The 23,174-nt window shown below is 39.2% G+C and overlaps 3 protein-coding genes across 6 annotated transcripts; 1 reads left to right on the top strand and 2 right to left on the bottom strand.

Annotated features, from left to right (window-relative positions):
• The first annotated feature begins 926 nt into the window (after positions 1-926).
• Positions 927-16,582, top strand: LOC109020787 (disease resistance protein RUN1-like). 3 transcript variants are annotated; one of them, XM_035685860.1, is made up of 6 exons: positions 976-1,111; positions 1,153-1,487; positions 8,812-9,390; positions 10,306-11,404; positions 11,523-11,798; positions 11,901-13,862. In XM_035685860.1, the coding sequence occupies exons 1-6, from the start codon at positions 1,052-1,054 to the stop codon at positions 12,918-12,920; spliced, it is 3,369 nt and encodes a 1,122-aa protein (XP_035541753.1). In that variant the 5' UTR covers positions 976-1,051; the 3' UTR covers positions 12,921-13,862. The 3 variants fall into 3 exon arrangements, with proteins under 3 accessions (XP_035541754.1, XP_035541752.1, XP_035541753.1); XM_035685861.1 differs by lacking the exon at positions 11,901-13,862 and adding an exon at positions 15,425-16,582 and having other exon boundaries at positions 927-1,487; XM_035685859.1 differs by having other exon boundaries at positions 927-1,487.
• Positions 15,224-22,349, bottom strand: LOC109020295 (disease resistance-like protein DSC1). 2 transcript variants are annotated; one of them, XM_035685862.1, is made up of 7 exons: positions 21,666-22,349; positions 19,938-21,040; positions 19,571-19,843; positions 18,613-19,452; positions 17,954-18,526; positions 16,589-17,865; positions 15,224-15,554 (listed from the first exon to the last, which is right to left on the bottom strand). In XM_035685862.1, the coding sequence occupies exons 2-6, from the start codon at positions 20,229-20,231 to the stop codon at positions 17,329-17,331; spliced, it is 2,517 nt and encodes an 838-aa protein (XP_035541755.1). In that variant the 5' UTR covers positions 20,232-21,040; positions 21,666-22,349; the 3' UTR covers positions 15,224-15,554; positions 16,589-17,328. The 2 variants fall into 2 exon arrangements, with proteins under 2 accessions (XP_035541755.1, XP_035541756.1); XM_035685863.1 differs by lacking the exon at positions 19,938-21,040 and having other exon boundaries at positions 21,666-22,348.
• Positions 20,280-22,186, bottom strand: LOC118344727 (TMV resistance protein N-like). The gene is made up of 3 exons (XM_035686045.1): positions 21,666-22,186; positions 20,380-21,040; positions 20,280-20,315 (listed from the first exon to the last, which is right to left on the bottom strand). The coding sequence occupies exons 1-3, from the start codon at positions 22,184-22,186 to the stop codon at positions 20,280-20,282; spliced, it is 1,218 nt and encodes a 405-aa protein (XP_035541938.1).
• Positions 22,350-23,174: the final 825 nt, after the last annotated feature.

Consider the following 23,174-nt stretch of genomic DNA (forward strand, 5'->3'; position numbering starts at 1 on the left):
CTAACTTTTCCAAATGTGTAGGTTATTTATATAACTTTATTGACAATAATGATTATAGTTGCTTCTATGGCTCATTTGGATACTAAGAATATATCATGATATATGTGAATAGTAATAAAATAGTTTGTAAATAGTAATGAAATAGTTTGAGTTAAGGTGTTTTATTGAATTTTAAGAAATGAGAGAGAAAAAAGAAGAATTTGAGAACATCTGAGAATAGTTGAGAACAATTATGTTCCCAAGGGCTCCAAGAGTCTAAAGCACGTCTTGTAAAACTAGATTTGATAAAATCCTCTATAAATCAAAAGTTTTCTAATAAAGATTAAGTCGATTATTAGTTGAAAAAGTGGTATAAAATCTTAATCAGTAATTTTACTTTGTCAAACGATAGGAATTATTTTTAAATAAAAATATAATATAAAAATTAAAATTAAAATTAATATATTTATTCTATAAAAAAAATTAATATATTTAATTTTGCTTTTTAAAAACAAGCCTCAAGCAAAATTTTTGCCTTAGCCCCCTAACTAATTATTGAGCCGGCCCTGATTGATGGCGATGGAGTTCAGTTGTTAGATTTCAGTTGGTTGGCAGGTTGAGTTAGTGGGGTATCGATGGCGTTGGAGTTCAGTTGTGATGAATGGATGGGTAGATATTCAGAAATGTACGTATCGAAAGGGGAAGACTACTAAGAGGAGAAGAAAACTCTTTGATCAATTATCTGTCACTTTGATATTTTATATGTGCGTCTGTCTTCTTTGTTTATACGTTGAAAATTCAAACCTTACCTCATTCCGACATTTTGTTCGTTCATGATGTAACAATTATTTGCTTCAGACACGGTTCGAACATCGATCGGTACTTATTTTTTTGCTTGAGTTCCGTTGACGCTTTACGCGTTGCTCGATAGTCTTCTCGCTTCTTTCTATTTATTACTCGACTCAATATGTCATTGTATCGCTTGCAATCATAATGTCTTACACCAAAAAGGTTCGAACAACCCATTCGTATATTTCCTCTTCATATTCTGAATCTGAAACAAAGGAGCACGATGTATTCCTCTGTTATAGAGGCAAAGACACCCGCAATACTTTTACCGACCATCTATATCACGCTTTGGCTGATAAAGGGATTCGCACCTTTAAGGATGAAACAATTGGGATTGGAAAACCCATTTCCCCAGAACTCTTGCTTGCAATTGAGAATTCGAGCGTGGCAGTGGTCGTGTTGTCAAAAAATTTTGCATTTTCGGTATGGTGCTTACAAGAACTTGCAAGAATTATTGAATGCATGAAAGAGAGGAAGATGACTGTTTTGCCCATTTTCTACCATGTGGATCCTAGTGATGTGCGACATCAGAGGGGCTTTTTCGCTCAGGCCTTTGCCAAACATGAGATAAGTTTTGAGAAGGACTTGGAGAAGGTGCGAATGTGGAGAAATGCTTTGAGAGAAGTGGGTAATCACTTCGGATTCCATTTACAGGATGGGTAACAATTACTAATCCTCTTTTAATCCTTTTCTTCGTCTTAACTGCAAAATCGGCTTTCATTTCTATTATTGTAAGTGATACAAAGTAATCGTAAGTTCCCTTCTTTCTCTCAGCTAAAAAGGTACGTGTTCCATCACCAAAAAAGCATGATTTAATTGATGGACTTTTAAAGGTTTCATAGTCTAAAGGTAGTAGATATTACTAGATTTAGTTCGGAGACAAAGTTCAGATAATTATATATATAAAGGTTTCACCCAATTTACATGTCCGCGTGCTCGTATTTTGTCGTACCCACCATTGTGAGACCAGTGAGAAAGACTCCTTGACATTCTTTCCCCAGTCTTGTCCGCAATTCCTCTTGGTCATGTGTTTGTGGCAGCTCTGGGCACACCGCGGGGAGAGGAAACTCGTTGCCTGCCAGAAGGGTGGTAGGCCAGCTTCTCGGGCATGCCATTGTGGCCGCAAGGAACTCGTTGCGCACCGCAAGGGGGATGTACTAGCTTCTCGGGCATGCTGTCATGGGAACCCCATGGCGGTGACAGAATGCCCACTAGTTTAGTGGCTAGCTGCCAGTGGCTCCATGAGCTCACGGGTGGCTGGGCGACACATTGCTCTTCGTGAATGACTTGATGGGATTGTTAAGATGGGTTTTATAACAGCTAGGACAGACCACACCTTGAAGCTGTAAAATAAATAAAATAGGATGGTTGGGTGTCTTTGGGGCGTGTCCGATACCCAAGTCAAAAGATGATTTCTGTGGGAGAACTAGAGAGAGAGAGAGTCAAGAATGCGTACAGAGTTATATCCTTCTTTTGTCATCTTTATGCTACTTATATCCACCATGTTGGAGTCTTGTCAACTCAGATTGCCATATTGTTGCATTAAATGCGGCAATTCTTTGTCAGCAATAGGATCTTTAGTCAGGATCTCATCCACGCTCCATGCCAGGGCATTTAATGTGACAACCTTTTGCCCGTTACTTGGATGGGGATGCGTCGTCGCTTATACCCATCTAGGCCTTCTTCCCATGACAATGGGCTAGGTTCGATTATCCCGATTCCTGGGCCTTAAAGCATTACAAACATAGGCCCAGTATTTTAATGGATAGCATTGGTCTGCTTCTACCTCTCACTTAGACATGTATGTTGTGCCCGATTCATTTAGGATATTAGATTACATTACCTTGGAGATCCTTGGACCCCGCTAGGGGGCCATGGACTCGAAAGGGTTTGCCAAGAAAGCTTTCTATGATATTCTCGAACGGGTTGCGACTTCCTTTCTACCGCCCTGTTCTGGACATTCTGGACTCTAGACTTCTTTGGGTTAGCCTTGGCACAACTCCACACTAATGCGTGGAAGATATTGATGTTTTGATGTGAGGCAAATGCATGGTATATTCAATCTTTGAAGGCCATCTTACTTTGTTTCGAAGTGGTGTCCGGGTTGAAGATTAATCTTGCTAAGACGGAGATGGTCGCGGTTGGTGATGTAAACAATATCAGAGGGTTGGTTGACATATTGGGTTGTGTGGTTTCTTCATTGCCATTGAAGTACCTTGGATTTCCGTTGGGGGCTTCCTTCAAAGCTAAGACAATTTGGGAGGTGGTGTTGGAAAAATTTGAGTGGAGGCTGGCCAAGTGGAAAAGGTTGTATTTATCTAAAAGGGGCATATCACTCTTATCAAGAGTACTTTATCCAACATTCCCACATACTACTTATCTTTATTTCCTCTTTCCGCTAGCATTGCAACTAGAATGGAGAAAATTCAATGGGACTTTTTATGGAGTGGAATAAGAGATGAATTTAAATTCCACTTGGTAGGGTGGGACAAGGTATGTTCTCCTTTGAGGGATGGTGGCTTGGGGGTTAGAAATGTGAAGGATTTTAATAAGGCCTTGTTAGGTAAATGGTTGTGGCGTTATAACTATGAGAGGGGTGCCTTATGGAAATGGGCAATCGACATGATGTTTGGTAGTGAACGGGGGGGTTGGTGTTCTAAATAAGGTAGGGGGGCTTATAGAGTGGGGCTATGGAAGTATATATGGAAAGGTTGGTGCTCCTTTGCTAGTAACACTCGGTTGTGTTTGGGGGATGGGAGTAGGATCAGCTTGGATGTGTGGGTGGGAGACACGGCCTTGAAGGATGCTTATCCCACAATTTTCAGTATTGCAAGGGAGAAGGAAGCTATGGTGGCTAATTTGCGGGTAATTAACCAAGGTTCACAAGAGTGGAATAGTAGCCTTACTCGGGATGCGCATGATTGGGGAGTGACTGGTTTGGTGGAGTTTCTGAACTTGTTGTACATCACTCATATTGCAGCCACAATTGAAGATTTGCTGGAATGGAGACCCTTTAGGAAAGGAAGTTCTCAGTACGCTCCTTCTATGACTCTATTACTACGCAACAAAGACATAATTTTTCATGGAAGACCATATGGAGGAGTAAAGCACCAACCAAAGCTACATTCTTTGTCTGGACAATAGCTCTAGGGAAGATTATGACCATAGATAATCTTAGACGATGGCCTTATCATCATAGATTGGTGCTGTTTGTGCAGAAATAGGGGTGAAACAGCAAACCATCTACTCTTACACTGTGATTTTACTTGAGATATTTGGAATTACTTCTTCAGTAGAATGTGAATAGCTTGGGTTATGCCGAGTAGGGTGGTGAAACTATTAGCAAGCTAGAGAGGGATCACTTGAACACCACATATCGCGGCCGTGTGGAAGATGACTCCCATATGTATTTTTTGGTGTATATGGTGTGAAAGAAACGAGAGGTTTTTTTAGGATCATGAGCACTCCTTGGAAGAGTTTAGGAGTTTTTTTCTGGAAGATTTTGTTTTTGTGGGCCATTGCTCTAGATTTGAATGGCCTTAGCTTCCAAGATTTCCTTGTAACTGTTTCTAGTTCTTAAATAGGTGTATTCACATGTATACTTCCAGTGTACCTAGACTATGCCTATTTTCTTTATCAAAGAAATAATTTATTACTTATCAAGAAAAAGATATTGATGTTTTGCTACGTCATTTGGTGCATGGTGCTAGGTGCCAAGGATGAGAAATATCCTGACCTGATAGCGAGGGAGTTCTTCTACATCCATTAGATTCAGGTCGTGAGGGCAATGTGTGTAGTTTTAGGTCCCAATCCAAATTTGGGATGGACCGCCCTGAATAGCGACTCTCCCGCGTCAACAATTAGTTCAAGAAGTTCTTCTTTGTGTCGAGATGAGGTTGGAAGTTTCTAGGAGTTCCCTCATCGCCTTTCCTGCTAGGGTCTTCACGCTCGAGTGGTTTCAACATACTCTCTCATGTATTTCTACCATGAGATACACCTAAGGAGGGGGGAAGAAAAACCCTGCTTGTATAGCTTCCCATCCCCAGGACGAATCGGCCTGCTCTGTTTTTTACTCTCCTCTCCTTTTCCTTTTGTCTCGACAACTCTCTAGTGGTTAAAGGATTGTTTAGAAATAACTTGTATCTCATCACATCTCATTTCCTTCCAAAACATCACTCAAATACAAACACTTTTAAATTAATCATTACAACGTTTCCAAACTAATTATTACAATTTTTCAAAACTTTCAAACAAAATACAAAAAATAATTCAACATTTTCAAATTATATTAAAAAATTATATTATAACAATATTTTAACTTTATAATATTTTTTATTCTACTTTTTCTCTCTTATTTCCCAAACCCAATAAATACATAACTCAAACTATTTCATTACTATTCACAAACCATCTTACTACTATTCACAAAATTTTCATCTCATCTCATTTCTCAAACATCCCTTAAGAACTAATTTATCTCATGACCCCATTTAGGTACAAAACCCCCTATTTCCGAGATCTCTATTCTTACGATCGAGAGCCTTACTGCCTTGGTGAATGCTACCCCTGGTAGTTTCATGTCGTCCATGCCCAATGCAGCCTGCACCAACTGGTTTGCCTTCAGTTTTCCTTTCAGAGGATTCATTTGATGGCGAAGTCCTGAAAGTGTTCGTTCTCTTCCCACACCCATTGCAGATAGAGTTGGAGTCTTTCGCTCTTCTCCACATATTTCCCTTTAACCTGATTCACCACTACCTCGTAGTCTGCCATCACCTTCACGTTTGTTGTGCCCAAAGCCCTCATATGATGGAAAGACCTGCTAGCAAAGCCTTATATTCTGCTTCATTTTTGTAGTTTTGAACTCAAGCCTTATTGAGTAGTAGGTCTCCTCGCCTTTGTCGGTGATCATGTGTACTCCTACACCTCCCCCCCCCCTTTCCAACATGATGAGCCATCAATGTAGATGCGTCATTGGTTGCTTTCTAGTAGGGTGGGTGCATCTCTAAAGAGTCTGATCATCTCTGAAATGAAGTCTGCTAGGGCTTGCCCTTTGATGGTTGTCCAAAGGACATAGTCGATGTCGAACTCACTTAGCTTGATCGATCAAAAAACTAGGCGCCTGAACGTGTCTAGGCGCTGAATAGCCTTCTTCAACGGCACTTCCGTCACGACCTTTATCGGATGCACTTCGAAGTAAGGCCTAAGTTGATAAGCAACTACCACTAGTGCGAATGCCAATAGCTCCATCAATGGATATCTTGGCTTCGCTCCTCTTAATTCCCTACTGGTGTACTAAACAAGCCTTTGCGTCATGCCCTACTCTATAATTAGTGTCGTGGAGATGGCAACAACCGTGTCCGATATATAGAGATACAGGGTCTCTCCTGGTATGGTTTGGCTAAAAAAGGGCAAGTAAGCGAGGTATTCCTTGAGCCGGGTAAATGCCTCTTCGCAATCGTCGTTTCACCACTTGGAAGAACGGCAAGCATTTGTCGAATGACTTGGAAACAAACCGGTTGAGTGTCGCAATTCTCCCTTTAAGCCTTTGTACTTCGTTGATGGTGCAAGGGGACTTCATGTTGATCACGGCCTAAATCCTTTCTAGATTAGCTTCAATGCCTCTTCCTAGACCATGAATCCGAGGAACATTCCCGACCCTACGTTGAAGGTGCACTTCGCCAAATTGAGCTTCATCCCATACTTGAGGACTGCAAAGGTCTCTCGCAGATTGTCGAGATGCCCTCGAGCTCTTTGCTTTTGATGAGCAGGTCATCGACATATACTTCCATCCCGATTTTGTTCTTGAACATTTGGTTAACCAACTTCTAGTAAGTGGCTCTTGTGTTGTTTAGGCCGAACAACATTACCCGATAGCAGTATAGGCCTCGATCTGTAACGAAAATGGTTTTTTCTTCATCTTCAGGGCTCATCTGGATTTGGTTGTATCCGGAGTAGGCGTCCATAAAGCTCAGCATTTTGTGATCGGTTGTTGTGTGACGATCAGGTTTATACTTGGCAATAAGAAGCTGTCCTTCGGGCATGCCTTATTCAAGTCGATGAAGTTAACGCACATTCTCCACTTGTTGTTTGACTTCCTCCACTTGTTGTTTGACTTTTGCACTTGAACCATGTTGGGAAGCCATTCTGGGGCTTCTCGAATAAACCTTGAGACGAGTAGCCCATCTACCTCCTCTACTATTGGGTCGAGCAGGTCGTTGCTAGCTTACAAAAGGCATGTCTATGCTATTAGATTGAAAACAACTATTAAGATGTGTTTCGTATATGCCAGGACGAACCGCACCTTGAACCTATAAAAGCAATACAATGGGGTGATCAGGTGCCGAGACACCTCCAATGCCCCAAATCAGAAGACAATTTCCATGAGAAGACCAGAGAGAAAAGGGAGACAGAGAGAGAGTCAGGAATGCGTACAAAGTTATATCCTTCATTTGTCAGCTTTACGCTACTTATATCCTCCTTGTTGGGGACTTGTCAGCTCAGATTGTCAAACTGCCGCATTAAATACAACAATTGTTTGTCAGTAACATGATCTTCAGTCGAGATCTCATGCTCGCGCTCCATGTCGGTGCATTTAATGTGACACAGCCTTTTGCCCATTACTTGGATGGGGGTGTGTTGTCGCTTATACCATTCTTCCCGTGGGCTAGGTTCGATTATCCCGGTTCTGGGGAATATCCCGCCCCTCCCCCTTCAATGGACTGGGCCTATGTCTTCAAAGCCATGGATGTTGCAACGAGCAAGCTTGCACTTGCTCGCCATGGAGTGGGGGACTTTGCGATGAATGTAGAAAATGTCGGCGGGCCGAGGTTGTGCATGCCGGTCGCATGGTTGGCGGGTTGTCTGCTTGCTGGCTTCCCACATGATGTAGGTCCTCTTCCGGTGACACAACCCGTCGTCGGAGGTTTCAGGTGTCTCTATACATAGATGCCGCTACTGCTGGTGGCTCTACACCACCACCCAAGGTTAGGGCTGTACAACAAACCGAGAAACCGACCTAGATCGACTCAGACCGGCCATCGGAGCTCGGAACCCGGTTTAGAACCGTCGGTGTGCGGCAGAAAATAGTGTAAACCGATATCGGCCGGTTCAATGTCGGTTCGAACCTAATTTAAACCGTTGAACCGGCCGATTAAAGAAATGTTATTTTTTTTATATATTCTGTATTCAAAACGATGCCGTTTCACTTAAGTTTAAGTGGAACGGCGTCGTTTTAAGTCTGTAGTTGTGTTTTAACATAACTGAAACGACGCCATTTGGTATTAAACCAAACGGCGTCGTTTTATTCATAACGTATTAAAAAAAAATTAAGTAGAACGACGCCATTTGGTTTAAACCAAACTGCGTCGTTTTGAAATTAGGCCGTCTTCTTCCTCGGGCGTCTTCTTCCCAGTGACACGATCGTATTTTTCATCCCCTCTCTCTCTCCTCTGCGACACACACTCTCTCTCTCTACTCTCTCAAATGAAACTCGCCGATGAACCGACCGTGAACTGCCGGTGTCGAGACGGCTGGTGTTTCTTCTCTCCATCGATCGGTTTCGGCCGGTATTCTCTCCCAAAAATAAACTATCGGTCAGCATCGGTTTTATCTTAAAACCGTGCCGATGGGGTCGGTTTTCACTCCTACCTAGGGTAGTGGACTGTTGCACAGGGTCCTCCCGCTAGCTTTCGCTGCAGGTAGAGGTGAAGGACAGCGAGATCGGGGCCAACGTCTCTGACCAGCCGTCTGGTGTACATTTCATATCAAAGAATTAAATAACGTATACTTATTCTCTTAGATTTACTGTGAACACAAACCAGATGATGATCCTTTAATTTGTTTATGGGTAATTCGTTGGGTGGATTTCTTCAAATTCTAACAATTCAATGTGCTTAGTATTTGGATTCTCTGATTAACGTCAGCACTTACAGATCTCTTTTGCGTTTCTTTGACTAACCGAAACATTTTCATTCCTTCTTACAGGCCCGAGTCAAAGTTTATCAAATTCATTGTACATCATTTACAACGTAATGTTCCGATGAAAGATTCACCGGTAGCTTCCTCCAGCAGCAATGTTCAAAAGCCGCCATCTTCTCTTTCCTCTTCTTGTTCCGAATGGGAATATGATGTTTTCCTTAGTTTCAGGAGTACAGACACCCGCAATAATTTTACCGACCATCTGTTCGAGGCTTTGGTTAATAAAGGTATTCGTACCTTTATGGACATTAATGGAGAATCTAGGAGGGAAGAATGGATTGCTCCAGAAATCTCGAGTGCGATGGAGAAATCCAGAATGGCAGTCATCGTATTCTCACAACATTATGCACATTCCAGGTGGTGCTTGCAAGAACTTTCAATGATTTGCGAATGCATGAAAGAGAAAAAGATGGTAGTTTTGCCCATTTTCTACCATGTGGATCCCAGTGAAGTTCGTCATCAGCGAGGGAACTTTGGAGATGCCTTTGAAAGACATGGACCTTTCACAAACATTGAGACGATGCTAATATGGAGAGATGCTTTGCATGAAGTGACCAATCTCTCTGGATTCAAAATCGAAGACGGGTAACACTTTCTGGTCTTTTAGCGGGAGTTTTTTTTTTTAAGTCGTCGAGAAATGGGTAGCATTACAATCTTTTTTTCTGTCTTCTGCCCACAAATTTGACACTGATCTAAAGAAGTTAAACTGGTACTATTTCCTCCAGCAAAATAGCACAGTTCATCAACACCTGTTCTCATTACCTTTAATGTCCTTATATTTGGTAATTTTTTTAATGATTATATGCAAAGTTTTAAAAATTAATTAAATATTTTACACAAAGTTTTAAAATTTAATTAAGGGCTTGTTTATTTTTACAAACTATCTAACTCATTTCATTTTATCTAATTATTACAATTTTCCTAAACTTTCAAACAAAATACAATAAACAATTCAATCTTTTTAAATTTCAAAACAACAAATAATACTAAAAAATTATATTATAATAATATTTTATTCAACTTTCATCTCATATTATCTGTATAACCAAACAATATCTAAATTTCTCGTAACAAAATAACATTCAAATTATTATTGAACTAAGATAAGAAGTCACAAATGCAACCTTTAAAGAGCATAAATATAAGGTACAATGTTATAGAATAATCATAGACAATCATAAAATCAAAATTTCAATTAAGTTTCTCTATTTTTTAAAAGAAGAGGAAAGTACATTTGAATAATATAGTGTTTCATTATTCTTCAAGTTAAGATCAATATATACTTTTCTGATCAAAGAACTAGAAAGCATAATATCTTATCTTCTGGACGCACAGCACAATTTTTAGATGCACTGTAGGACTTCGGACCCAATAGAACTCAACCAAGTTTTTATGTGAGAACTCCTGTTTTAAGATGAACGAATAGAACATCTACACTTGCATCTCTCTTTTAATTTGGTTTGCATTGACTAACCGTGAGGTTTTGGTTCTTTCTTAAAGGTCTGAGGCAAAGTTTATTCGAACCATTGTTGAAGAGATATCCTTGCAATTTGATTATACACTCACAAGTGTCGCTGGTGATGACCTTGTTGGAATGAACTCTCGTCTTGAGGAAATGAATTTGCATTTAGATTTGGCATCAAATGATGTTCGCTTTATAGGGATATGCGGGATGAGTGGAATAGGCAAGACAACCCTTGCAAGAGTTGTCTTTGTACGAATCCTTCATAAATTTGAAGCTAGCAGGTTTCTTGAAAATGTTAGAGAGGTTTCTAAATCATATGGTTTAGCTGCTTTACAAGAACAACTCCTTTATAATATGAAGTTCAAGAGTGAAAAAGATGCATGGAATGTGCATAAGGGAATCCATGCGATAAGAAGCAGACTATGTCGCAAAAAGGTTCTTATTGTTCTTGATGACGTTGATACCGAAATACAATTACAAATGTTAGCAGGAAACCGTGAATGGTTTGGCCCTGGAAGTAGAATCATTATAACCACCACAAATAGATATTTGTTGGCAAGACATGGAGTGCAAGATGTATGCTTGGCTAAACAACTGAATGAGTCCGATGCTCTACAGCTCTTTATTTGGAAAGCCTTCGGCAAACCAAATTGTGGAAAGGAGTTTTTGGATCTTAGCAAGGATTTCGTAAATTATGCCAAGGGCCTGCCTTCAACTATTAAAAACTTGGGTTGCTCTCTGTATGGGAAGAGCATAGAGCAATGGATAGTTGAGCTGGATAACCTAAAAGCAGAAGCTGTTGATAGAAACAGTGAGGATGCAGATAGATTCAACTTTGATGGACTTTGGGATACAGAGAAAGAGCTATTTTTAGATATTGCATGTTTCTTCAATGGGGAGGACAAGGATCGAGTTGTAGATATACTAGATAATTCTGGTTGCTTCCCAAACATAGGTATAGAGGTTCTCAAGGAAAAATCTTTCATTACCATTGTAGGGAAAAAATTATGGATGCATGATTCACTACGAAAGGTGGGTTGGGAAATTGTTCGTAATGAATCCCCTATGGAGGCTGGAAGACGTAGTCGGTTGTGGCTTTGTGAGGATGTCCTCAACGTGCTAAAGAACAATAAAGTAAGGGAATTAGTATTGTAGAATCAAACTTAAAAAAGTATTTGCTTTTAGCATATTTGGCAAACTTTTCAGATATTTTCCTCACCAACTTAATTGCATGTTCTTGATTGATTCTCAGGGAACAAATGTAGTTGAAAGCATAGTGCTAGACTCACTTCTACAAAAGGAAGAGCTGAATGCTGAAGCCTTCTTAGAAATGAAGAGGTTAAGATTGCTTAAAATCTGCAATGTGCTCCTTCCTCATGGCCTCGATTATCTTTCTAATGAGTTACTTGTCATTGACTGGCATGGATATCCTTTGAAATCCTTGCCAAGGAGTTTCCAACCCAATAACCTTGTCGAACTCATTATGCGTTGCAGCCACATTAAGCAACTACCGAAGGGGTTTATTAGTGTAAGTTTTTTTTATCTTTGCAGATGTCTTTTTTATTATACACTTATATTGAGTTCTTAACTTCTTAATTTAATTCTATATTTACTGATTGTTTTGCAACAGAATTTATACCGTTTAAAACTCATCGACCTGAGTGACTCTCAAAACTTCAACGAGATTCCTAATTTCGATGGATTTCCAAATCTTGAGAGGTTGATCCTTCAACGTTGTACAAGCCTGTGCAAGATTGATCCATCTATTAGAGCTCTGAATCGGCTTATTCTATTAGATCTGGAAGGTTGCAAATGTCTTTATAGCCTTCCACCCGAGATCAACTTTGAATCTCTTGAAACTTTCATCTTATCTGGCTGTTCAGCACTCAAGAAATTCCCAGAGATTGGACAAAACATGACACGTTTGTCAAAGCTTTATTTGGATGGGAGTGCTGTTGAAAAACTACCATTATCATTCAAGCATCTAAGTGGCCTGACTTTATTGAATCTCCGAGACTGCAAAAACTTTTCGGCTTTTCCAGACATGATTTGTTCTTTGACATCTCTTCAAACGCTCAATTTATCAGGATTTGAGTGTCGACCAACTAGATCATGGCATTCGCTTGGACGCTCTTATAGTTTGTCCTCAGTGCGTGTCACTGCCACGTATCCTCAAATAATTTCTTTTTTGATCCTATTTTTCCTAATATTGCCCCATGGACATCTCAGTTTCCTTGTCTGTGCTACGCTTATTTTATGGGCATATTTCTTCTTCGCTGCCCAACTTCCTGAGCTAGAGCCCATCAACTTCTTGTTGCCAAGGTCGTTCTCAAGGTTGAGCTCTTTGGTCTCTCTAGATTTAAGTGATTGCAACTTGTTGGACGGAGCACTCCCTGATGATCTTGATCGCTTATCTTCACTGCATTCTCTGAATTTGGGCGGAAACAATTTTACACGGCTGCCGGAGAGAATTTCTCAGCTTCCTAAGCTTAAAATTCTTTATTTGGATAAATGTGGCAGGCTTCAATCAATTCCTAAACTTCCTTTATGCATACAATTTGTAATGGCACGAGAATGTGCTTCATTGGAAAATTATTCAAGTCAAGGTATGGTGTGGACTTCAGGCGAAGAGGGATTTATCACTTCTTGACATCTCTTTTCATCTGCTTCCTGTGAGGATGCATGCATGGGCGTTGGAGGAGGTTTGAAACCTAATCTTGTTTCATGTACAGAGACTTTCCGACAAAGTTCGAAATTTACTTTCCAATGCAGACTTGCTGGACATGATCTACGTCGAATCAGACTCTGTCGATTAATGCCTTTGCTCCTGGGTTTGATTGGTCTATGGTAGGTGTTCTATTTGAGACTGATATTTTGGAAGAAACGTTAGATTTTTTCTAGGATTAATGTCGTGAATATTATTTATTCATTTATTTTTCCAAGACAGAATTATAGTGATGGTGTGGCAATAATTTGAGTGTAAGAAAATAAAAAGAACAGAATCCTCTCAGAATGCATATGATGAAGATTGCTACAAGTACTACTGGGATTTGTTAAAAAACAAAACTACTGGGATTGGTTCATGTTTTGGACATTTACATGGAATTGATCAGACGATGATTCACTCTCCAATAATAACCCGAGTGTTGGGATCGAAAAAGGGAAAATTACATAAAACCATTTCTTCTCAGCATTCTTAAAAATATTTTTACATTCAACTCCACGATTTGGTCACCTTCCCGAGTCATATGCGAGTTTTCTGCACCTGCTCTGGTTCCGACTTCCGTATCGTGCTCTCTAGAGAATGAACTTGTGGAAATATGGATCCTGACTAGGTGAAATGTTGCTGATCAAATCTTTGTGGACTACAAAAATAGCACACAACACAATTCCTTTCCAACTACTATTTTCATACAAATCAGAAGGTATCCGGATCAGTACAGATGACCCATATTTCTGATGGCTGAACCACTTCGGAACTTCTGTTTGAGGCAAAATGCTTTGAAGTCCTTGGCTTTGATGAATTTTCTCCTGCAAAATATTGAAATTAAGTAAAAATATTTTCAGTGTGGGTATATACTTGTGAGTGTTCGCAAGTGTACGGGCAAGTGAGAGAGAGAGAGAGAGAGAAACCTCCATGTATCTTTGCCATAGTGGTCGAACTTGTGAATCAAGCAAGAAAACCTCGCCTACTTTGCATTCTTCATCATCGGCTAGGCTGAGACAATTAATAAAAGTGAATCCAGCTTCACCAGAAGTCAACACAACCACTTGACCAGAATAATTTTCCAGTGAACTACATTCTCGTGCCATCACCAACTGTGTACTTATGGGAAGATTTTGCAATGATTTAAGCTTGGTACAATTATCCAAGCAAAGAAATTTGAGCTTAGAAAGCTGTGAAATGCTATTGGGCAGGCATATAAAGCCATTTCTGCTCAAATTTAGAGACTGTAAAGAAGATAAGCAACTAAGATCATCAGGAAAAGCTCCATCCAATAGATTGAAGTCACTTAAATCTAGAGACACCACAGAGCTTAACCCTGAGAACGACCTTGGCAACAATAAGTTAATGGGTTTTGACTCATGTTGTCGGGCAACACATGAAAAATGTGTCCATAAAATAAGTGCAACACAGGTGAGGATGCGGAGATATGTGTTTGGCAGTATCAAATAGTATAGGACAGAAAAAGAAATTAGTTGTGCAAAGTTGAGACGGACATCAACTAAAGTTGGTTGACACCTGCATCCTGAAAGAATAAGAGATTTAAGAGATGCCAAACCAAAAAGGACTCTCGGAAAACTCAAAAAGCTTTTACAATCTCGAAGATTCAATAGAGCTAGATTAGTTAGATGCTCAATTGATGATGGTAATTCTTCTATGGCAGTCCCATTCAAATAAAGCTTTGACAAGGATATCATATTTTGTCCTATCTCTGGTAAGTTTTTGAGTCTTGAACAGCCAGATAGAATTAAAATTTCAAGAGATTTCAAGTTGATCTCGTGTGGAAAGCTACTAAGACATTTGCAATCCCTCAAATTTAATAGAATAAGCCGTTCAAGAGCTCCAACAGATGGGTCAACCTTTTCCAATCTTGTGCAGCCTTGAAGAATCAGCTTCTCAAGATTTGGGAATCCAGTGAAATCAGGAGTCAGGATTAAGTTTCGAGAGTCACTAAGGTCAAGGAGTTTCAGCGTTTTTAAATTCTGTGATAAAATAGAAAAATAAAGATAGGAAAATCAATAGTCAAGAACTTATTTAAAAAAAGAAAGAAAAAACAACATAATTCAAAATCTAACAGTAAATCTCATTGGTAGCCGCTCAAAGCGGCTGCGAGGCATTATGAGCTCAACAAGTTTGACTGGTTGAAAACCTCTTGGTATGGATCTCAAAGGATATTCATACCATTCCATAATGTAACTCGTTAGAAAGACAAGAGCAATGAATCAGTGTAGAGAAAGTATATGAACACTTCAGAAGAATCATTATGGCCATAATATTGTTACACACATATGCTTCATCTTTTTCACTCTTTAACTTCAAATCAATGAGTTGTTGCTGCAATGTAGCTAAACCATGTTTTTCGTGCTCCATTATAACATCATTGAGAAAGCTGCTAGCTTGAAATTGACTACGGATCCTTTTAAAAACAGCTTGTGCAAGCATTTTCTCAACAAGGGAGAGTCCATTCCAACAAGGTTGTCCTTGTCAACACCTGAGAGTGTACCATCCAACTCACAGGATATCTTTCCAACAATGGTTTGGATGTGTGTCGACTCAGACCTGTCAGAAAGAACCAAAATGTTTTGGGGGATCAAAGAAAAACCAAAGAGAGAGGAAACTTTGGATGTTCTACTTTTTCATCTCAAGGCAAAGAGGTCTGAAATTGCATATAACATCATAGTCCTCAGTCCAGCTTGTTTTGGCTGTGGAATCACAGTGTGCATCTAAAGAATGAATTATGTGTACCGAAGAAAATAAGTTAGTTCTTTGATGTTATATGCACATATTGATGCTAACTTGAAGAAGTAGAAATTAACGTATTATTCAATATGTATTCTGTTTTATTGTTAAAAGTTATACAAATTAAATTAAACTTGGATTTCAGTAGTTAAATGGAACCCTAGATATCAGCCACTATAGATTATAAAATGCCATGTAGTATTCAATTTACAATAATGGTCAAAAACCACTTTTACTTGGTAGATACTAGGCAGCTGATTATAAGGTGCAACAGGGGAGGTGGAGTTCTTAAAATCCAATGATGCCTGCGTGAACTATCAAGCAAAAAGATTATTAGCATCGGCCCTTAAGCACAGCCACTCTGGTCGATTGGGCTAATTTTGTTCATCAACTTTTCTTTTCCTTCTTTGGATAGGTAGTTGGTGGTATTTGGAACTTACGCAGATTCAGGTCGAACAGAATCATGCTTGTTGAAAGTTAGTCAATTGTGATTTCTTTCAAATCATTATTATGAGTAATTAGTTGGCATTAGTGTGTATATATATATACATGGAATTCCGCAAAACAATTAAGATATTAATTACTTGTAGATTAAGAAGAAACTTAATTCAAGTTTCAAGGTTTGTAGGATGCAGAAATGTTTTGTGAACCAAACATTTCTTACACACACACACACAAAGCTCTTGCTTTTAGATATGGCGATTACATAACTTCCATTGATTGAGATTCAGGGTTTTAGAGTTGTTGTTTGAATCGAATATATTCGCCATGGCCATATGCTTGGTGTTTCTCGGGAGAATGAAAAAGAAAAAGAAAAAAAGAAGACTTGGTAGAAGTAGATGATTAAACCTTACCCATCCTTTAGGGAGTATCTGGAGTGATTGGCCGCTTTTGTCAAAGCATCTCGCCACACTCGCACCTTCTCTGTGTTCTTTGAAACGTTTGTCATGCTCTACAAAGGCATCTGCAAAAGTCTCCCTCTGATGCCGAGCATTGCTTGGATCCACGTGATAGAAGATGGGGGAAATTTTCATCCCTCTCTCTTTCACGCATTCAACAATCTCTACAAGTTCTTGCAAGCACCATGTGGAAGATGCATAGTTTCTTGACAAGACAACGACTGCCATTCTCGATTTCTTGATTGCACATACGAGTTCAGACGAAATGGATTTCCCTATTTTGAGTTCTTCATCGTCCTTAAAGGTGACAATCTCTCTCTCGACCAAGGCATCATATAGACGTTCAGTAAATGTATAACGAGTGTCTTAACCTCTGAAACTGAGGAAAACTTCATATTCCCATGGTGATTCAGAAATAGGAGAGGAAAGATCAGAGATGATGATAATGGGAGTATTTGAACATTGCTGGCGGAAGCCATTGGACACTCAGCTAAGCCTAAAGTATAGAGATTTGATTCTATAACAATGTTTTAGCGTGTGACCAAAATTCATGGTAATCCTTGAAGTCCACAAGTTGCAGGTTTGTATTCAACGGCACCTCTTGATAGAGCTTCCCGGGAAAGTGGCCCACAACTTCCGCGCAGAGGGACGGACTTGAGCGATTCTCCGTTTGCACCAGTACTAGTTTTTAATGTTTATAGCTCTAAAAACTTAGTAATTAACTGCCGTTCATCAGGGCATGCATCTAGAGTTTGTACTACTTCCTGAAACATGGCGTCATGTTGGAACAGAAGACGGAAGCCGCACTGTTGCATCCTTAAGCCGGGGTAGTCGGTTGCAATTGAAGCCTCGATGAAAGGGCACCCATTCAACCAATCTGGAAACGACCTACGCGGCATATAACACAACCATTCCAATTTATGTTCTCGCCGTAACAACTTGAGATCTTCTTCAGTGAGGCAATAGGTGATCTGGAAACGTTCCAGACTATCCTCATCGGTTTTCAAAGACAAAGTAAGGTGGTAATTATTAGCAACTATGCTAGTTGAAGAGTGGCCACCGACAGAAAAGGAAGCGCATAGAGCAAGTCCCAACCAACTCCCATCCACCTTGTACCAGTAACTGGGTGAATCAAATGTCAACGAGGGATCTTTGCAGATGATAGAGCGGGGGAACAACGTTTGAATTGATCCATAAAAACACAAATTGTATACAGAGCTTCCATCAAAGTCCTAAATAAGAATTGTGGGCATTAATCAGGTTGCCGGGAGAAATAAAAAGTAAATAAAACAAAAAGAGTAGATGGTATGTATATCTTACCTGCACTCTCTCAGTTCTAGGGAAACGACGCTTGACAACCTCAAGTGCTCGAGGAGGAGAAGGCGAATTACGGAAACCGCGACCTTTTTGTCTTAAAACATCTATAAACTCCACCATGTCGTGTTCATAGAGAATTCGAGCGCCACATGCTTTAAACCGAACACTTGGGCTATTGGTTGAAATTGAAGGGCTAATGCAGCTACGTCTGTCTAATTGGTCCCTAAACCTAGCATGCGAGATATATAAACAGAGTCTATATAAATCAACACCGCTTTGGTCTTTAGGGGGATGAAGGATTATGGTACAATCTTCAAGATCAGCTCCATCCTGCATGTCAAAATCATATATCAACTCGTGAATATTATGTGATTTCTGACAAGGAGAATCGTTGCCCAAAATTTTCTCGACTTCAAAAACAGTGTACAATGCAATTCCTTTCCAACTAGTATTCTTAGAAAGACCAGGTGGTAATGGAATTGATACAGATGACCCTAATGCCTGATTGTAGAACCACTTTGGAATTAGAGTAACAGGAAGACTGCTAAGAAATCCTTTGCCATGTTGAATTGGCTCCTGCATAAATACCAAACCAAAATTGAGGACAATAGTATCTTCAATGTGTTCTTGAGAGAGAGAGAGAGAGATAGAGAGAGAGAGACCTCCTGGTATTCCCACCGCAGTGGATGGAAGTGCTTATCTAGCAAAGAAACTTTGGATTTTTCATCATCACCAGAGCTGAGACAGTTAATAATTGTGAGTTCTGTTTCGTATGAAGTCTGCAGTACTATAACTTGATTTGAACAATTTTCGAGTGAAGAACATTGTCTTGCCATTACTACTTCGCCACTGAAGGGAAGACTTGGCAATAATTTAAGCTTGCTACAATTATCCAAGTAGAGGAATTTAAGCTTGGAAAGCTGAGAAATGCTATCAGGCAAGCATGTAAAATTGTTTCTGCTCAAAATTAGAGACTCCAGTGAAGATAAGCCACTAAGATCACCAGGGATTGCTCCGTCTGATAGATTGCAATCACTCAAGTCTAGAGCTACTAAAGAGGTTAGTGCTGAGAGGTAGAACAACCAATGCCATGATTCAGATGGATGATTCTTACAGCCGGAAAGATTTAGTAAAGTCAGACCAGTTAGATTCTGAATTGATAATGGTACCTCTTCTATCGCTGTCTTGTCCAAGTAAAGCTCTGACAAACGTTTCATATTTTCCCCGATCTCTGGAAACTTAATGAGGCTTGAACAGCCAGATAGGAAAAAAGTTTTTAGAGATTCCAAGTTGATCTCGTATGGAAGGCTAGCTAGACTCTGGCAATCTTTGAGATTTAATAGAACAAGTCGATTGAGAACTCGGATAGATGGATGCACTTTGTACAATCTAGTACAACCTTGGAGAATCAGCCTTTGAAGATTTGAGAAACCAGTGAAATCAGGTGTCTTGATTAAGTTTTGGGAGTTACTCAGGTCCAGGACTTTCAATTTGTTCAAGTTCTGTGATCAGAAAATAAGTAAATATGAAAAGAGAAAACAAGTAAATCAAGAGTTCATTAAAAAAAAAAAAATTGGAAAAAAGAAAAGATTAACAAAGTTGTATAAGTTAAAATCTTACACTAAATCCCTTGGGCAGTTGCTCAAAGCGACAACGAGGCATAATCAGTTCGACAAGGTTGTCTGGCTGGAAATTATTTGGAATGGAAGTCAAAGGATATTCATGCCATTCCATCAAACGTAACTCATTAGAAAGATATCTGAGGCCTGCAGGAAGGTACACGTTATAGATTTTAAGCAGTCCTAGCTTTTTCATATTTGAGAAGGCGTTAGAATTCAACTGTGCTTCATGAGATGGCGTATTCAGCATTATGCCCTCAACTTTATCTGTTCCCTAGTAGACAAGAAGTAAGCGGTTAAATTCTGAAAATGATGCTGCAATAATTTTACAAAAACCGCACAAATATATACTTTTCTACTACACTTACTGTATTTTCTTTTAGCACTTGAAGGATGTCATTAGAAAGCCATAATCTACTCCATTTTTCGGGATTCCGACGGTGTTCACCACGAACAATTTCCCAACCCATTTTTTGTAGTAAATTATGCATCCACAATCTTTTTCCAGAACAAGTAAGGAGAGATTTGTCAACAAGAGTTTCTATATCAATGGTAGGGTAGCAATCTAAACCTTCTAGTAGATCTATTACTCGATCTTTGTAATCACCATTAAAGAAACACGCAATATCCAAAAATAATTTTTTCTGTGTCCTCGAGTGCATCAAACCCAAGCTGAAGTTTTTTCTGAATATCCTTATTTGGAATTGCTTTTAATTTAGTTCGAGCACTTTGCCATACCTCTCTTCCTTTTCCCAATAAAGAGGATCCCAAGACTTTAAGTGCTAGTGGATGGCCACTAGCATAACGTACAAAATCCTTGCATAGATCCAAAAAATCTGTTCCACAATAGGGTTTGCCAAAGGCTTCTTGACAAAAGAGCTTCAAATCAAGATCATCATTGTATTCATTCAATCCTTTAACCAGGTATATATTTTCATTTGGAACTCCATGTCTTATCAACAAATGCTTATCTTTTGTGGTTACAATAATTCTACTCCCCATGCCGAACCAATTGCAGTTCCCTACTAATGTTTCTAATTGTTCTTTGTTATCAACATCATCAAGAACAATAAGAACCTTCTTGAGACGCAATCTATTCTTTATTACCGCCATTCCTTTGCTTACATCCCACTTATCTTTTTCATTCCTCAACTTCATGTCAGAAAGGAGTTTTTCTTGCAGAGCAACTATATTATATTCTGCACTAACATTGTCAAGAAAGCTGCAAGCTTGAAATTTAAACCGGATTCGTTGAAATACAACTCGCGCAAGTGTCGTCTTGCCTATCCCACTCATCCCGCATAATCCTATAAAGCATACTTCATTTCGCCACGGTTGTAGATGCGAATCCAATAATTCGCTAACTAGATATTCTATTCCAATAAGGTTATCCTCATCAACAATCGAGAGTGTATCACTCAATTCACGAAATATACCATCAACAATGGTTTTGATAAACTCTGACTCACGCCTATAAGAAGGATTGAAGAAAATTATTTCAACAAATCAACTCAAAAGAACACAAAACGAAAAGAGATGTCAAACGTGTTGGTGTGTTGCTTGTTCATGTGGAACAACTAACCTGATCAACACTAGAGTTGTGTTTGGATAAAAGAATTTGGATTAGGATTTCAATACAACTATGATTTCCAACTCTTAAGATTTTGAAAAGTTTAAAGGCTTGTTTGGCCTTTTGGCCATGGTGCAAATCTAAATCCAAATTTTTAATATATAATTCAAACAGAATAATTATCACTTATCTTAAAAGTTTAAATTTATAAGAAGAGGTAGGTTTTATTATTTATTTTATATCTTAATATTCTCTTTAATATATAGGCTAGACTCTTTCTTAATAAATAATTTAATATATAAAATATTTAATTAAATATGATAGAGTGTAAAGTTATGATTCGAACTCAAAAAATCTTATTTATATCATATATAATACTATTTATCTCAAAAGAAGAAGAGGGAAGATATAATAAATTTTATTATTTATTTTATATGTTAAAATAAAAAAAAAATTAATATATAACAGTACTGAAAGTCGATTTTGCAGTTAAGACGAAGAAAAAAGGAGGATTAGTAATTGTTACCCATTCTGTAAATGGCGTCCGGAGAGATTAGCCACTTCTCTCAAAGCATTTCTCCATGTTCGCACCTTCTCTAAGTCCTTCTCAAAACGTATCTCATGTTCGGCAAAGGCAACTGCAAAAGTGCCTGTCTGATGTCGCACATCTCTAGGATCCACATGGTAGAAAATGGGCAAAACTCTCATCTCCCTCTCTTTCATGCAGTCAATAATTGTTTCAAGTTCTTGTAAGCACCATGTGGAAGATGCATAATTTCTTGACAACACGATGACTGCCATGCTCGACCTCTCAATTGCAAGCAAGAGTTCCGGGGAAATGGGTTTTCCAATCCCAATTTTTTCATCATCCTTGAAAGTGCTAATCCCTTTATCAACCAAAGCCTGATATAGATGGTCGGTAAAAGTATTGCGGGTGTCTTCACCTCTAAAACTGAGGAATACATCGTGCTCCTTGGGTTCAGATTCAGAATAGGAAGAGCCAATATATGAATGGGATCTTCCAAGAAGCTTTTTGGTGTAAGACATTAGAACGATTGGAAGCTAGAGCCTGCAGGTAGAGTTAAGATTCCAAGGCATACAATAACATTTTGACCAGAGTAAGAAATAGAAACAAGCAATGACATGTTGCGCCGTGGCAAGAAGACACTACCCAGCATTGCATATAGCGTAAACGCGTGAAACTCAAGCAAAGAACTACCGGTCAAACCGTGGCTCAAAGACTATTAGCCATTAGCCACACCAGCCTATATCATCAGACTCCAAGAAGAAAGTTTCAACGGAGACTGCATTTATTGTAACACTCCATATTTTAGTGTATTTTTTTTTAATTGAAAGATTATTTGTTATTAATTTAAAATTTATTCTCTTGTTTTAAAATTGTTGAATTTTTAGTTGTGTTATTTTTATGATTTTAATTTTGTGAAAATTATTTTTGAAGTGCTTTCTCTAAATTAATTATTTTTATGCGTTTAAATTTCTTCTCAAATTAAATTAACTTGTTGTTGGGTTTAATTAATTATTTTCATGTTAATCACTGTGTTTGAAATATTTTATTTCACTAGCTGTTTTAAAATCGTTTCAGTTGGAACATTTTCGTGACCCAAGTTATGAGGATTGGACCTCATTTCTTTTTTCTCTATTTTTTTTCTTTTTCTTTTCTTTTTCTTTTCTTCTTTCTTTCTTCTCCCTCCCGCGCCTCTCTCTCTTTCTCTCTCTCCCGTGCGTCCGCCGTTTGCCCTCGACCCGCCGCCGTGCGCCGGCGGTGGTCGACACCGCCCGGCTTCCCAGCACCCCCACCCACCGGCGACCTCCCCCTCCGATTTCCAGCCCCAGCCGCGCCGCCGTTAGCCTCCACGCACCACACGAAGCCGCGGTATTCCTTGCGCCGCCGCGCCGGCATCGCGCCACCTCCGGCCACCATCTTCTCACCACATCATCCTCGACCTTCTAGCAACCCAATGGACCCAACCCCACCTCCGATCTGTCACCGGTGAAGCCCCACCATCAACATTTC

The sequence above is a fragment of the Juglans regia genome, chromosome 15, assembly GCF_001411555.2.
Source record: "Juglans regia cultivar Chandler chromosome 15, Walnut 2.0, whole genome shotgun sequence".
Lineage (NCBI taxonomy): Eukaryota > Viridiplantae > Streptophyta > Magnoliopsida > Fagales > Juglandaceae > Juglans > Juglans regia.